The 14,836-nt window shown below is 37.5% G+C and overlaps 1 protein-coding gene across 1 annotated transcript in view; it reads left to right on the plus strand.

Annotated features, from left to right (window-relative positions):
- Positions 1–408: 408 nt before the first annotated feature.
- The window catches only part of DPY19L2 (dpy-19 like 2), a 95,225-nt gene continuing 80,797 nt past the window's right edge, over positions 409–14,836 (plus strand). The window contains exons 1-4 of the mRNA XM_032643570.1: positions 409–933; positions 4,404–4,428; positions 6,052–6,139; positions 10,533–10,670. Coding sequence (XP_032499461.1) covers positions 552–933; positions 4,404–4,428; positions 6,052–6,139; positions 10,533–10,670 — 633 coding nt within the window. The 5' untranslated portion in view covers positions 409–551. The remainder of the gene's footprint in view (positions 934–4,403; positions 4,429–6,051; positions 6,140–10,532; positions 10,671–14,836) is intronic.

Raw genomic sequence — 14,836 nt, forward strand, 5'->3', positions numbered from 1 at the left:
GCCAGGCGCATCACAGGCGCCCACTTCCTTCCCTCGCTCTCCTTCTACGGTTATTTCTTTCAGTTGAGATCTCCTTTCCCTTCAATAACCTCGAGACAGACAATCTTTTGGTAAAAATAACAAAGCTAAGCCTAAAGTCGAAGAAAGTTCCTCAGACTTGTCCACCAGCAGCGTAGGGCAGCGGTGAGCTGGGCGGCGCACGTGAGAGGATAAGCGTGAGGAGACGCGCGTGGGGCTCTGCGCGGAGTCCGCTTACTTGGGGCTGTACACGTGGAGGCGCACGTGGGAGGATGCGCGCCGAGCTGCGCGCAGGGTCTGCGCACGTGGGGCTGCACGCGTGGGCGGCGCACCGGCCGCGCGGGGCAGCCTGGGCCTGACGCCGCCCCCCTTCCAGGTTTCGCGGTCGCCTTGACTACCCGGTGGCCCGCAACGGCGGCGGGGACTAGTCGTTGAGGCTGCGAGCCGAGCCAGACACCTGCGGACCTCGCCCGACTCGGCCGGGCCCGCGCCGGAGAGAGTAGCAGCTCCATCCGAACAGGGACTATGAGAAAATGGTCGGGCAAACGAGGAACAAGCTCAAAGAAGCGGCCTCAGAGCCGTCGCACTCTCTCCGCTCCACGCAGTCTAAGCAGCGGCGGCGCCGGGCCACCGGAGCCGGGGAGCCGGAGTTGGACGAGGAGCCGAAGGGGAAGGTGAAAAAGACGGAGCTGCCTTTGCCCGCATGCGATGGGAACCTGCCAGGGGGCGCCCGGAAGTACTCGCCGCGGAGGACCCGAAACCTGAACGCGCAGAATTGCCTGCAAATGGAAGTGGTCGGAAGGACCGTTCTTCTCGGCCGCTTTCAATTCCTCAGATGTTTCATGGAGCAGCTCCGCGACAAGGTGCATCTATTGCGGAGATATCAGTTCACGGGCAGTATGACCCTCGGCATAGGTGAGCAGAGTCGACCGCGGAAAGCCCTCGGCAGGAGCCCCGACGGCAGGAGGCCCAGCACTCCCGCGCGGTAGGCTCGCATCCGAGGGACCCGCGGGCCCTCTGAGCCTCAGGTTGGAAGTGGTTTTGGTGAATCTTGCAGATCAGTTTAACAAGCAAGTCTAGCAGCAATAATGGCGAGGTCCAATCTCTGGAAAATCGCTGACAAGAATTTCCAGTCCCCTTGTTTTAAAGTTCTTTTAAAACATTTTTAAGGGTTTTCAGGAACAGTGATCACTTCATGTGTCACCAACAAAATGTCATCTTAAGGCAGCCATTTATCACAAGTTGTGAAAATGATAGGGTAGCTTTTGGGGGGGAGAGGTCAGACATTGTATTTTTCTGCACCTTGAATAAAGCAAAATAAACTGTTGGTTATCTTAATGAGTTGAGAATCTTTAATAGCGGAAATAGAGTCACATTAGGCAATATATTTACCCATGTTTTCCATTTATTTTCATCTTGCTGAGGAGCTTTGATGCTTAAATTTTCTTCTTATTTAAGCACTTGAAAGATGTTTGTTTGTATTCCTCATTTTCTGTAGCTTAAGACATAAATATTGCTGTTTCATTAAAATCAGTTTTGAGCCTAGTCTTTGGTCAGACTGGCTGCTGATGTGTATTGAAACATAGATAAATGTCTCCTAATGTAAGGTACTGTGATTACTATCATAAGTTGACTGCTGATGTTAATTAAAGTAGAATGAATGTCCGCATTTGGGGTATGTTGAAAATACTTGAGAAATAATAGATGGGGGTTCATATTTAGATTTTGTCAAAAAATGTCTTCAATTATGGAAACAAATACATTCCACATCCAGAATCAACATGGTCTTGAATATAGAGGTGTTTTGCCCAAACACAAGCCCTGGTGCACCCATGACTGGCACATTGAAGGCACTCAGTCAATGTTGGGTGAAATGATGAGTGAGTATATTAAGTGCTATGAGAGTTCCAAAGAGTGAACATACTGGAGAATGGGAAGTGGGAAATGAGATCAGATAAGACTTTTAGGAAAAGGTGGGATTTGAATTGTGACCAAAAGGCTAATATTTGGATGCCTGAAGCACAGAACAAGTTTAGAGGCTTATAGAACAGCATAGGGCTTCCCTGGTGGTGCAGTGGTTGAGAGTCTGCTTGCCGATGCAGGGGACACGGGTTCGTGCCCCAGTCCAGGAAGATCCCACATGCCGTGGAGCAGCTAGGCCCATGAGCCATGGCCGCTGAGCCTGTGCGTCCGGAGCCTGTGCTCCTCAACGGCAGAGGCCACAACAGTGAGAGGCCCGCGTACCGCAAAAAAAAAAAAAAAAAATGAACAGCATAATCAGTCATGGAAGTAAGAAAATATGAAAGCAGAGTAAGGGTACAAAAAGAGGAGAAAGTAGGAAGTTCAAAAGGTTGGTTGGGACCAGCCATGGAGAGGCTAATTCAAGCCTAGGTTTAAGGTATTTGGACTTCATTCTGTAGGGAGGCACCGATTGATTCTTTTCTTTAGGAAGATAATTTTTTAATGAGGTGAAATGCACATAACATAAAATTAAGCATCTTTAAAGTGAACAATTTTGTGACATTTAGTACATTCACGATGTTGGCATTGAATGATTTTTAAATAGAGTAAAATGATCAGAAGTGTGCTTCAGAGAGAATAATTTGACAGCATTGTGTAAAATGGACTGGTTATGGACTGAGAAAAGCAGAAAAAATAATTGAATGCTGGAATCCAGGCAATAGTGGTCTTAATGAGGGTAGCAACAGTAGGAATGGAGAAGAGAGGACAGAGGTGAAAGTTGATAGTAACAAATTGAGAGGAACTGGGTAGGTAGTGAGGTAGAAGAGGAAAAGAATGTGAGGAGAGGGGGAGAGAACATTTGTTCAGGCATGAGGAGTGTAGATTTGGGAATTATCCATGTGGAAGTGAGTTGGAACGTTAAGATTGAGTGAGATTTCCAAGAGAGGAAAGAGGGCAAAGTAAAGCTATTTGGGAAAACCTGTTATACTTAGTTTTAAGAGGTGAGTGAAGGAAAACCAGATAAATAAGCATATAAAAACAAAATGGTCAGAAAGAGTTGATATGATGGAAGATAACAGAGGAAGAAATCTAAGAATCTGGTCAAATGCTACAGAGAGATTGAAAAGCAGAAGTGAAAGAGGCCATTGATGTTGATAACTAACTCATCATTGGTCATTTAAAAGAGTTATAGGAACTTAGAAGAAAGAAATTGGCTAAGAATCTTGTTAGATAATGGCAGGGGGGTGGAGGAGAGAATACTTCATAGTTGGAAGGCCTACTAGATCAAGAGAAGTGTTTTAAGGCCTAGGAAAATTAAAGGCTGAAGGGAAGAACCAAGGGGAGAGGGTGGGATTAATGTTCCAAGAGAGGGAATACTTGATAGTGCAGTCTTGGAGTAATTGGGAAGGATGAAATTAAAGTCACAAATTTGAGATGCTAACTGTTGAAAAGAAGAGATGCTTCCTCTTCTGAGATGGTAGAGAATAGAGAAGCAAAGATTACTATGTAGAGAAATGCTGAAGTGGATATAAGAGACTTTGGGAGTGCTCGCATTAAATGATCTTTGTTTCAGTAAAGTATAAGGTTGGGTCACTATCAGAGGTGAGATTGACAGAGACAGGATACGGGGGCCCAGGAGACAGGCTTTTTATCACAACTTTGAAAGGAACTGTGATAAGCACTTCTTTAGTTTTACAATATTGGCGTCATTCATTACACCTTACCATTTTATCAGGTGTGGAATGTGGAGTAAGGGGAGGGAGAGGCACACGAATATTTTGAGGGTTTTTGGAAAGCTAGATGGACTTAGTAGGATATTTGATCTTTTCCTTAAGTGTCATTTTTAAGAGTAACTGTCTGGAGAATAAGAAAGAGGATACAAGTATAGTTGAATAAGGCATTCTCTGTGCATCTTAAGAGTTAATGAAACCTTATCAGAGGGGCATCTGTTTTGAGTTGAGAGGGGAGGTATAGGTTTAATTTTAAAGTGGTTCAGAGTATATTATGTATGTATTAGGTAGAAAGTTAACATATGTAGCAAGTATATAATTTTTCTATAAAGACCCAGGTGGTAAATATTTTAAGCTTCACAGGCCACATACGGTCTCTGTTAACTATTCTTCTTCCTTATTTTTATAACCCTTAAAAAATTTAACAAATATTTTTAGCTTGCAGATAATACAAAAACAGACCATGGGCCATATAGTTTGCTGATCGTGGCATAAAAATAGTAAATCTGAGAAATACTGAAGAGTGGTAGGAATGAGCTCAGGATGGTAAGACTATAGAAAAAGAGCTGGAGAAGCATGATTGGGAACTTCCAACAGTGCAATGTTTGTTTTAAAAATTATTAAATAGTTGTTTTAAAGGTATATTATAATGAAGCAGCTTTTAATGGCTTTTTTCTTTTCTTCTTTTTCCAGCTGTCTTTGTGGCAATTTTGCACTGGTAAGATTAGTTTCAGTTTGAAATCAATGAAAACATTTGAATTAAAAATTGCCATTGCTGTTTGCATATAATAAAACAATAACTGCTTGTTACGTGTATAGAACGTCTGTATGTGCACCAGTTTACATATATGTGTATATAAAACCTTTTTTAAAACCTCATGTGAAGCAACTTTTATAAATGGATGCATTAGGGGAATAGTAACTTATGAATTAAAATATTTTTGCTTTATCAAAGGATTCACCACTATATTTCTTAAATATCTAGCTTTTGTAGTATACTTTTCATGTTTATTTCATGTAGAAAACTTCCTCATTTTATAGTAATTGAGTGTTGTTAGTGACATAAACTCAGAGATAAAGTTTCAGTGACACCTGTCAATTGGAAATCAGGTAGAAATGAAGATAAACACTCTGTGATGGTAATACAGAATTAAATGAACCTTTCAGTATGCATACACCTGCACATAATTTTACACAAATGATATGTTTGTAAAAACTCTATGTAAAATAATATTTTTCCTCTGACATATCTTCATTTCTACCTGAGCTCAAGGATTTCTACTATTGGGAAGAATGGGATCTGCCCCACATCCTGTTGGGACAGTGCTCTTCTGATCATTATTCTGCAGGGAGATTTCGATGTTAGAACTAAGGCTGTAATGGTAAGAAACATTTCCTACAGCTGTTGGTACCGTGGCATGTGTCCTATGTGTAAACGAAGGTGAGTGAAAGACAGGGTTGCTATATGGAATTTTGATTTATTTTTTACTTCATTGGAAAGCATCTACTATGTAAATTAAGGATAGCATAATTGCTGACAATAATTTATTTGTCACATATGCACCTGTTTTCAGTACCTACAGCTGTTTTTTTAAGTTGCATTAATAAAATATCTCAAAGTACAGTCCTGTGTTTTTTGGCACTTTGTGTAGTATTATACTTATTTAAAATTGCTTTAACCTAAAATAATTTTATTTAAAATTATATTCCAGGGGCTTCCCTGGTGGCGCAACGGTTGAGAGTCCGCCTGCCGATGCAGGGGACACGGGTTCGTGCCCTGGTCTGGGAGGATCCCATATGCTGCGGAGCGGCTGGGCCCGTGAGCCATGGCCGCTGAGCCTGCGCATCCGGAGCCTGTGCCCCGCAACGGGAGAGGCCACAACACTGAGAGGCCCTGCGTACCACACACACACACACACACACACACACACACACACGCACACACAGACACACACACACACACAAAAAAAAAATTATATTCCAAAGCTTTTCAACATTTAGAGGCATTTCCCAAACCTGGTACATTGGAAACACTTGTGAAACCTAACAAACAGACAAAAACATGCTTCTGTTCTGATTTAGAGGCCTGGAGTAGGAGGAAGGGTGATTAGATCTGCAGGAGTTTTAGATACACAATTAAGATTAGGACCCAGGGAGTTAAGGAATTTCAGCTGTGTGCTAATGCTAGCTTATGAATGCCTAAAAATATACAAATTAGCAAGTTACAAAATTATCTCAATATTTATTATAAAAATTTATTCTTTATCTTTTTATGGCTTTCATACTTTGTTTATAATAGTTATTTTAGTGCTGTTTTTGAAACATGTTATTTTTCTTCTAGGATACATTTAATAACACTTTTTGAAAATGATCGTCATTTTTCTCACCTCTCATCCTTGGAACGGGAGATGACTTTTCGCACTGAAATGGTTAGGTTCTTTCTTCTAATGAATTCATTTGTAGTTTAAGAATAGTGAGACTATAACGTGGAAACTTATTAGGAACTGAAATGAATTTTTGGTGAATTGCACTGTTTTTCAAGCTATAGCCTATAGGTTTATTTTGTTTTATTTTTGCTGTTTTTAAAAAAAATTTTATTGGAATATAGTTGATTTACAATGTTGTGTTAGTTTCAGGTGTACAGCAAACTGATTCAGTTATATGTATACATATATTCATTCTTTTTGAGATTCTTTACCCATGTAGATTATTACAGAATATGAGTAGAGTTCTCTGTGCTATACAGTAGGTCCTTGTTGGTTATCTATTTTATATATAGTAATGTGTGTATGTTAATCCCAGGTTCCTAGTTTATCTCTCCCCACCCCACTTTTCCCCTTAGGTAACCATAGGTTTGTTTTTGAAATCTGGCCTGTAGGTTTATTATTTAAATAAAAAAGTGTTTTAGTCCTCACACCATAAACAAAAATAAACTCAAAATGGATTAAAGACCTAAATGTAAGACCTGAAACCATAAAACTCCTAGAAGAGAACATAGGCAGAACACTCTTTGACATAAATTGTAGCAATATTTTTTTTTGATCTGTCTCCTAAGGCAAAAGAAATAAAAGTAAAAATAAACAAATAGAGTCTAGTTAAACCTAAAAGCTTTTGCAAAGCAAAGGAAACCATCTACAAAACTTAAAGACAGCCTACTGAATGGGAGAAAATATTTTCAAATGCTATGACTGATAAGGGGTTAATATCCAAAATACATAAACAACTCATACAACTCAATATAAAAGAAAAAGTTAAAAAATTTGACAGAAGACCTGAATAGACGTTTTCCAAAGAATACATACAAATGGCTAACAGGCACATGAAAAGGTGTTCAACATCACTAATTATTAGAGAAGTGCAAATCAAAACCACAATGAGATATCACCTCACACTTGTCAGACTGGCTGCCATCAAAAAGTGTACAGATAACAAATGTTGCTGAAGATGTGGACAAAAGGGAACCCTTGTACACTGTTGGTGGGAATGTAAAACAGTGCAGCCATTATGGAGATTCCTCAAAAAACTAAAAATAGGGCTTCCCTGGTGGCGCAGTGGTTGAGAGCCCACCTGCCGATGCAGGTGACACGGGTTCGTGCCCTGGTCCGGGAAGATCCCACATGCCGCGGAGTGGCTGGGCCCGTGAGCCATGGCCGCTGAGCCTGCACGTCCGGAGCCTGTGCTCCACAACGGGAGAGGCCACAACAGTGAGAGGCCCGAAAAAAACACCTAAAAATAGAACTACCATATGATCCGGGAATTCCACTCCTGGGCACATATCCAAAAAAAACCAAAAATGCTGATTTGAAAAGATACATGCAAAAAAAAAAAAAAAAAAAAAAAAAAAAAATACATGCACCCCAATGTTCATGGCAGCATTATTTACAATAGCCACGATATGGAAGCAACCCAAGTGTCCATCAAGAGTTGAATAGATAAAAGAAGATGTAATATATACATATATATGCAGTGGGATATTAACCATAAAAAAGAATGAAATTCTGCCATTTGCAACAACGTGGGTAGTCCTAGAGAGTATTATGCTTAGTGAAATAATTCAGAGAAAGACACTCTATTTTATCACTTATGTATGGAATCTAAAAAATAAAACATAACAAAAGTGTTTCAGGATTCTTTTACCTCATTCTCCTCCTCTCCTAAGGCAGACTCCTTTTTAAGATAATAAAGATCAATTATAATAGCTGAGAAAGAAGGAAAACAAAGACAAGGTTTAAGAAGTGATACAGGGGGCTTCCCTGGTGGTGCAGTGGTTGAGAGTCTGCCTACTGATGCAGGGGACACGGGTTCGTGCCCCAGTCAGGGAAGATCCCACATGCCGCGGAGCGGCTGGGCCCGTGAGCCATGGGCGCTGAGCCTGCACGTCCGGAGCCTGTGCTCCACAACGGAAGAGGCCACAACAGTGAGAGGCCCGTGTACCGCAAAAAAATAAAGAAGTGTTACAGGGCTACCAAAATGATCAGAAATTGCTTTCTCTTAGGGTGGAGTTGGGAGACCCCATGTTTTATCTGGCTCTTTAAATTTTCTTTTAGCTCTCTTGATTTCAAGATAATTTCTTTTAAGAGACAACTTTTGATATAATGCTTTCTGTTTTTTAGACATCTAACCTATAAAATGGAGATAATCTATCTACCATATGTATTTCACATAATTGTTACGCGGGTTAAATGGGAAAAAGAATGCCAGAATTGCAGAAATTTACAATTAAGAGAGACCAGGGCTGTCTTCCAGATCAGCTAGTTAGGGGCCAAGAGAAGAATTGAAACTGGCCCTCCTGACTGTTTAGCTACTACTTTTGTTTTTTGGTTTTAATTGTGGCTAAATTTAAAATTTTTAATTAAAAAAATTAGCAAAATTTACCATTTCAACTATTTTAAAGTATACAGTTCTGTGGCATTAAATACACTTATATAGTTGTGCAACCATCACCACCATCCATCTCCAGAGTTTTATTATCCCAAACAGACTGTACCTGCTAAACACTTAACTCCCCACTCACACTCACTCCTCACCTAGCTGCTTGGTGACCTCTATTCTACTTCCTGTCTCTATAAATCTGCCTACTCTAGGTATCTCAGCCATTGCTTTTTAAGTCTCACCGTATAGCCACTTATAAAGCTGAAGAATTGGGTGTGTTAGCATTTGTATGGCATTTGAATTGTTATTATAGGTATTATTTCCAAAGACAGGATATAAAATATTAAAGAGCATAGCTGTGGCAGAGTCTGGGCTTTGATGACAGATCACTAGATTCAGATAGCAGTTCTGTGCTTTCTTGCGTAATGGCTAGTAAGTTAACTTTGATTCTCAGTCTCATCTGTTAACTGGGAATAATGCCAGCCTTACAGGGTTTTACTGAAAATGAAGGAAGATGAAAATGAATGAAGCACATAGCATAGTACCTGGCCCCAAAATAATAACTGTTATTAATAAAAATTTATATGTTTTCTATTTAAGTATAGACATGCATATTAAATATCCTTTCATTGTAGTATTGCCTTGTTTTTCTCATAAGAAAAGGGAAAGATCCTTATATGAACTTATTTTACTAATCAAAATTATGAGTAAATGCTTTTTCAGACATCAGCTAAAACATCTTTAATTTTTTTATACTTTTTTAAAAAATTATTTATTTATTTTTATTTTTGGCTGTGTTGGGTCTTCATTGCTGCGTGTGGGTTTTCTCTAGTTGCAGAGATCTTCGTTGCAGTGCATGGGCTTCTCATTGCGGTGGCTTCTCTTGTGGAGCATGGGCTCTAGGTGCCCAGGCTTCAGTAGTTGTGGCTCATTGGCTCTAGAACGCAGGCTCAGTAGTTGTGGCGCACGGGCTTAGTTGCTCTGTGGCATGTGGGATCTTGCCGGACCAGGGTTTGAACCCGTGTCCCCTGCATTGGCAGGCAGATTCTTAACCACTGCGCCACCAGGGAAGCTCCCCAGATCTTTCATTTTAATAGTCACTAGTGTTGCTTAGTCTATCAAAAATAAAGTACCTATAGTTGTATGAAGCAGGAATGAGTGTGGGGTTGAAAATTGCTTTTAATGTTTTTTGAGGGAGTGTGTATTACAAACTATGTGGCCCTTTATTTTTTAGGAAGGAAAGCAGGAAATTGATAAGGAAGTAATATGAAACAACATGCTTTTGTTAATCTTTGGAATTTAAACAGCACTTTTAGTAACCTAATAAAATCATTATTCCACATGCTGGAATAATGCACTAAAGTAATCCTTTTTTTAGGACACAGCATTTGTGTCATGAACAATAGTCGGTTCACATTTAGTTAGCTTTCACTTTGTGCAGAGCCAATAGATGGAACTAGGAAGTAAGATGAAAGCGCAAAGTTGCATCTAATGCTCTTGTAGTCACTGTTATTTCTTAAGAGTTGGAGAAAAAGAAGTACTTTTCTCTATGCAAAGTTCTACACATACAAGGACATGAAGTCATCTCTGTTTGTGCCAGAATCATCAGATCTCAACTTCTAGGCATCTCATAATGGGGGGGTAAAATCAGGCTTGGTAAAATTAAAAATATATTGTTTACATATTTTAAGGTGTGGTTAGAAAAGCTCCTTAAAATGTTTAACCATCCCTTTAACTCTTTTTCAAACCTACAGAAAATATGAAAGAATATTATAGTGATAACCTGAAAATGTATGCCTTTTTTGCATCCAAGAATGCACTAGCGAGGAGAAATTAGGTAGTCTTATTATCTATCCTTTTCTTTTTTTCAGAGTAAATTGTTCTAAAAAGAGGTATAAAAATAAATATTTTCAAATTTTACTTACATTGACAATTTATACTTTTTTAAAGGGACTTTATTATTCCTACTTCAAAACCATTATCGAAGCACCTTCATTTTTGGAAGGACTATGGATGATTATGAATGACAAGCTTACTGAATATCCCCTTGCAATTAATACAGTGAAACGCTTCCATCTTTATCCAGAGGTAAGCAATATTTGGGAACAAATATTTGTAGAGGGATTCTTCTTTATCAGATAAAAATAGTAAGCACAATGATGTTATAGGAAGGAGGGGATTTTAAAGTTTATTGATTGTATGTGTCCTTATAGTTGAGCAGTGTATCAAAAGTTCCTGTCCTAAATTTAAAAGCCCCAGAAATTATGCTCACATGAACTTAAAGGATAGAACCTTAGTATGGAATTAATGACTAGCGTAATAGGCCAAATGGGAAGGAGCCAAGAAGGATTCTCGAGGGAGGTGGTCTGTTGGCTTTATTTTTTTTAAAACCTCAACCTATTATTTTCTAATTCTAGCAAAAATATATCCTGTTAAATTCCTCTTCTTTTCCCCAAGCAAGTCTTGGTGAAAAGCAGTACATGGCTACTGCAGTATTTACAAAGACCATATATTACAAAACATCAGCAGAGAAAACCTTGTGGGAAGATATTATTGAAGCATTCTTTAATCAGTATTCATCAAATTACCTACTCCTTGATTTATAAAATGAAATAAATGAATGATTTGATAAAAGTAACATCAGGGCAAAAGCAAAATAGATACAAATATAAGTACAATAGCTTCTTTTTAAAAAGTTTTTATTGGAGTATAGTTGCTTTACAATGTTGTATTAGTTTCTACTGTACAGGAAAGTGAGTCAGCTATACGTATACATGTATCCCTTCTTTTTCGGATTTCCTTCCCATTTAGGTCACCACATAGCACTGCATAGAGTTCCCTGTGCTATACAGTAGGTTCTCATTAGTTATCTATTTTATACGTAGTATCAATAGTATATATATCAGTCCCAACCTCCCAGTTCATCCCACCCACCCTTTTCCCCCTTGGTCTCCATACATTTGTCCTCTACATCTGTGTCTCTTTTTCTGCTTTGTAAATAAGATTGTCTATACCAATATTTTCAGATTCCACATATATGCGTTAATATACAATATTCATTTTTCTCTCTCTGACTTGCTTCACTCTGTATGACAGTCTCTAGATCCGTCCATGTCTCTACAAATGACCCAATTCGTTCCTTTTTATGGCTGAGTAATATTCCATTGTACATATGTACCACATCTTTATCCATTCATCTGTTGATGGACACCTAGGTTGCTTCCATGTCCTGGCTATTGTAAATAGTGCTGCAGTGAGCATTGTGGTGCATGACTCTTTTTGAATTATGGTTTTCTCTGGGTATATGCCCAGTAGTGAGATTGCTGGGTCATATGGTAGTTCTATTTTTAGTTCTTTAAGGAGCCTCCATACTGTTCTCCATAGTGGCTGTATCAATTTACATTCCCACCAACAGTGTGAGAGGGTTCCCTTTTCTCCACACCTTCTCCAGCATTTATTGTTTGTAGATTTTTTGATGATGGCCATTCTGACTGGTGTGAGGTGATATCTCATTGTAGTTTTGATTTGCATTTTCTAATAATTAGTGATGTTGAGCATTTTTTCATGTGTTTGTTGGCCATCTGTATGTCTTCTTTGGAGAAATGTCTATTTAGGCCTCCAGCCCATTTTTTTGATTGGGTTGTTTGTTTTTTAATATTGAGCTGCATGAACTGTTTGTATATTTTGGAGATTAATTCTTTGTCTGTTGCATCTGTTGGCTTTAGAGACCGTGTAGATGGGCATACTGATCACATGAAGGGACAATGACAGTGACGAGTAGAATAGTGACCTTGGGGATACATTAATAAGGCAAGATTTATTTAGTTATATAGCTAGAAATCTATGAATACTTCCCAATACTAAAAAAAGTATGAACTTTATGATAGTCTTCAAATTCTAGAAATTGGAAAAAAGAAGAAAAAAAATAGTAGATTCAGTTTGTGAACTCTGAAGATAAATGCTGACTTGACAGCATGGTAAGAACTACTTTTGAGTTATCTCAGAATCCAGCAGATTAGTTAAAAAGTCTAGCTTTTTATTTCTTCATATTTTATAGCTTTTAAAAATTATTATTTTGATTTTAAAATGTTTAAAATTGCAGAAGCTAGAGAATAATGTGCAAATATGTGTGGTCAACCACCTACAATAAATAAATGCTATTCTTTTATCATTTTTGCTTCTGATATTTTAAAATAAATAAAGCATTATAAATATAGTTAAAGTCATCTTTGTTCTGCTTCCCAGTTAAGTTTGTTCCTTTCCCATTCTCACAAGCATCATTATCGTGAATTTAATGTGTATATCCATCCAGTTCTTTTTTCAAGGATTGTTTTATGTGTTTTTGTAATTTCACATAAGTGTTCTCATACTGAACATATCACTCTACAACTTTTTCCTCAGTATTTTATTTTGGAATTTTTGAAAATGTATGTACATATTTATTTTTCTTTAATTTTAACCATTTTATGAATTCCAAAATTATTTGTATATTTCCCTATTATGGATATTAAATTATTTCCAGTTTTTAAATTGCAGATGTAAACCATATAATCCAGCAGTTGTACTCCAGGACATTTATCCCAGAGAAATTAAAATTTATATTCACATAAAAACCTATACACATTTATTGTAGCTTTATACATTGTAGCACAAAACTGCAAACAACACAGATGTCCTTTGACATGTGAATGGTTAAAGAAACTGTGGTACACTCATACCAGGAATACAATTCAGCAATAAAAAAGGAACAAACCATAAGAAACTGCCAAACTGTTTTCCAGAGTGGTTATGCAGTTTTACATTTCTACCAGGAATGTATAAGTGATTCATTTTCTCCACAGGGTCTCCAGCATTTGGTGTTGTCACTACTTTTTATTTTAATGATTCTGATTTATCAGAATGTAGTGATTTATCATTGTGGTTTTAATGTGCATTTCCCTAATGACTAATGTTGTTGAACACTCCTTTTTTGTGTTTATTAGCTATCTATATACCCTGTTCAGTGAAATGTGTCTTCATGTCTTTTGCTAATTTTCTAATTGGGTTTTTTTTTTAATGTTGAATCTTAGGATGTTCTTTATATATTCTAGGTACTACTTCTTTGCCAGGTATGTGGTTTACAAATATTTTCTCCCAGTCTATACCTTGTTTTTTCATCCTCTTAAGTAGAGTCTTTTGCATAAGACAATTTTTAAATTTTAATGGAGTCCAGTTTAGCAATTTTTCTTCTTGTGGATTGTGCTTTTGGTGTCAAGTCTAAGAATTCTTTGCCTAGCCCTAGATGCTAAATATTTTCTATGTTTTTTTCTAAAAGCAATTAGAATTCTATCTGTGATCCATTTCATTTTGAATTAATTTCTTTATGTGATGTGAGACGTGAGACTTGGGTAAAGGTTATGTTGTTGTTTTTTACCTATAGATGTCCAGTAGTTTCCATACCACTTGCTGAAAGGGCTATCTTTTCTTCATTGAATTGCTTTTGCACCTATGTGACAATAAATTAGGCATATTTCTATGGGTTTATTTCTGGGTTCCCTGCTCTCTTCCATTGATTTATGTGTCTATCCTTCTGCCAGTACCATATAGTCTTGATTAATGTACCTATACAGTAAGTCTTGGATTAGGTAAACTGATTTCTCTCACTTCATTCTTTTTCAAAATTGGTTTAGCTAGTTCATGTGCCTTTTAATGTGTATTTAACAATAATGTTTTCTATATCTAATTCTATTGATACTTTAATAAGAATTACATTAAACATGTAAATAAATTTGAGGAGAATTGACCTCTTTGCTATTGAGTCTTCTAATTCGTGAACATAGTGTGTCGCTTGTTTATTTAGGTATTCTTTGGTTTCTTTCAAAAGCATTGTGTAGTTTTCAGCATACGAGTCTTGTATGTGTTTTGATAAATATACACCTAAGTATTTCATGTTTTTTAAAATGATGATAAAGGGGATTATATTTTTAATATTGATGCCCACATGTTCATTGTTACATGGAAATACAGTTGATTTTTTTGGTATGTTTATCTTTTACTCTGCAATCTTGCTGAATTCAATTATTAGTTCTAGGAGTATTTTTTTTTTTTACACATATGTTGGGATTTTCTACATAGTGAGGCATTTAATATGCAAATAGAGTATTATTTTTTTCTTTTAATCTGTATGTCTGTTATTTCTCTTATTTACCTTATTGCACTGGCTAGAACTTTCAGTACTATGTTTATTAAGACTGGTGAATGTGGACATCTAGACC

This window comes from Phocoena sinus, chromosome 9 (genome assembly GCF_008692025.1).
Source record: "Phocoena sinus isolate mPhoSin1 chromosome 9, mPhoSin1.pri, whole genome shotgun sequence".
NCBI lineage: Eukaryota > Metazoa > Chordata > Mammalia > Artiodactyla > Phocoenidae > Phocoena > Phocoena sinus.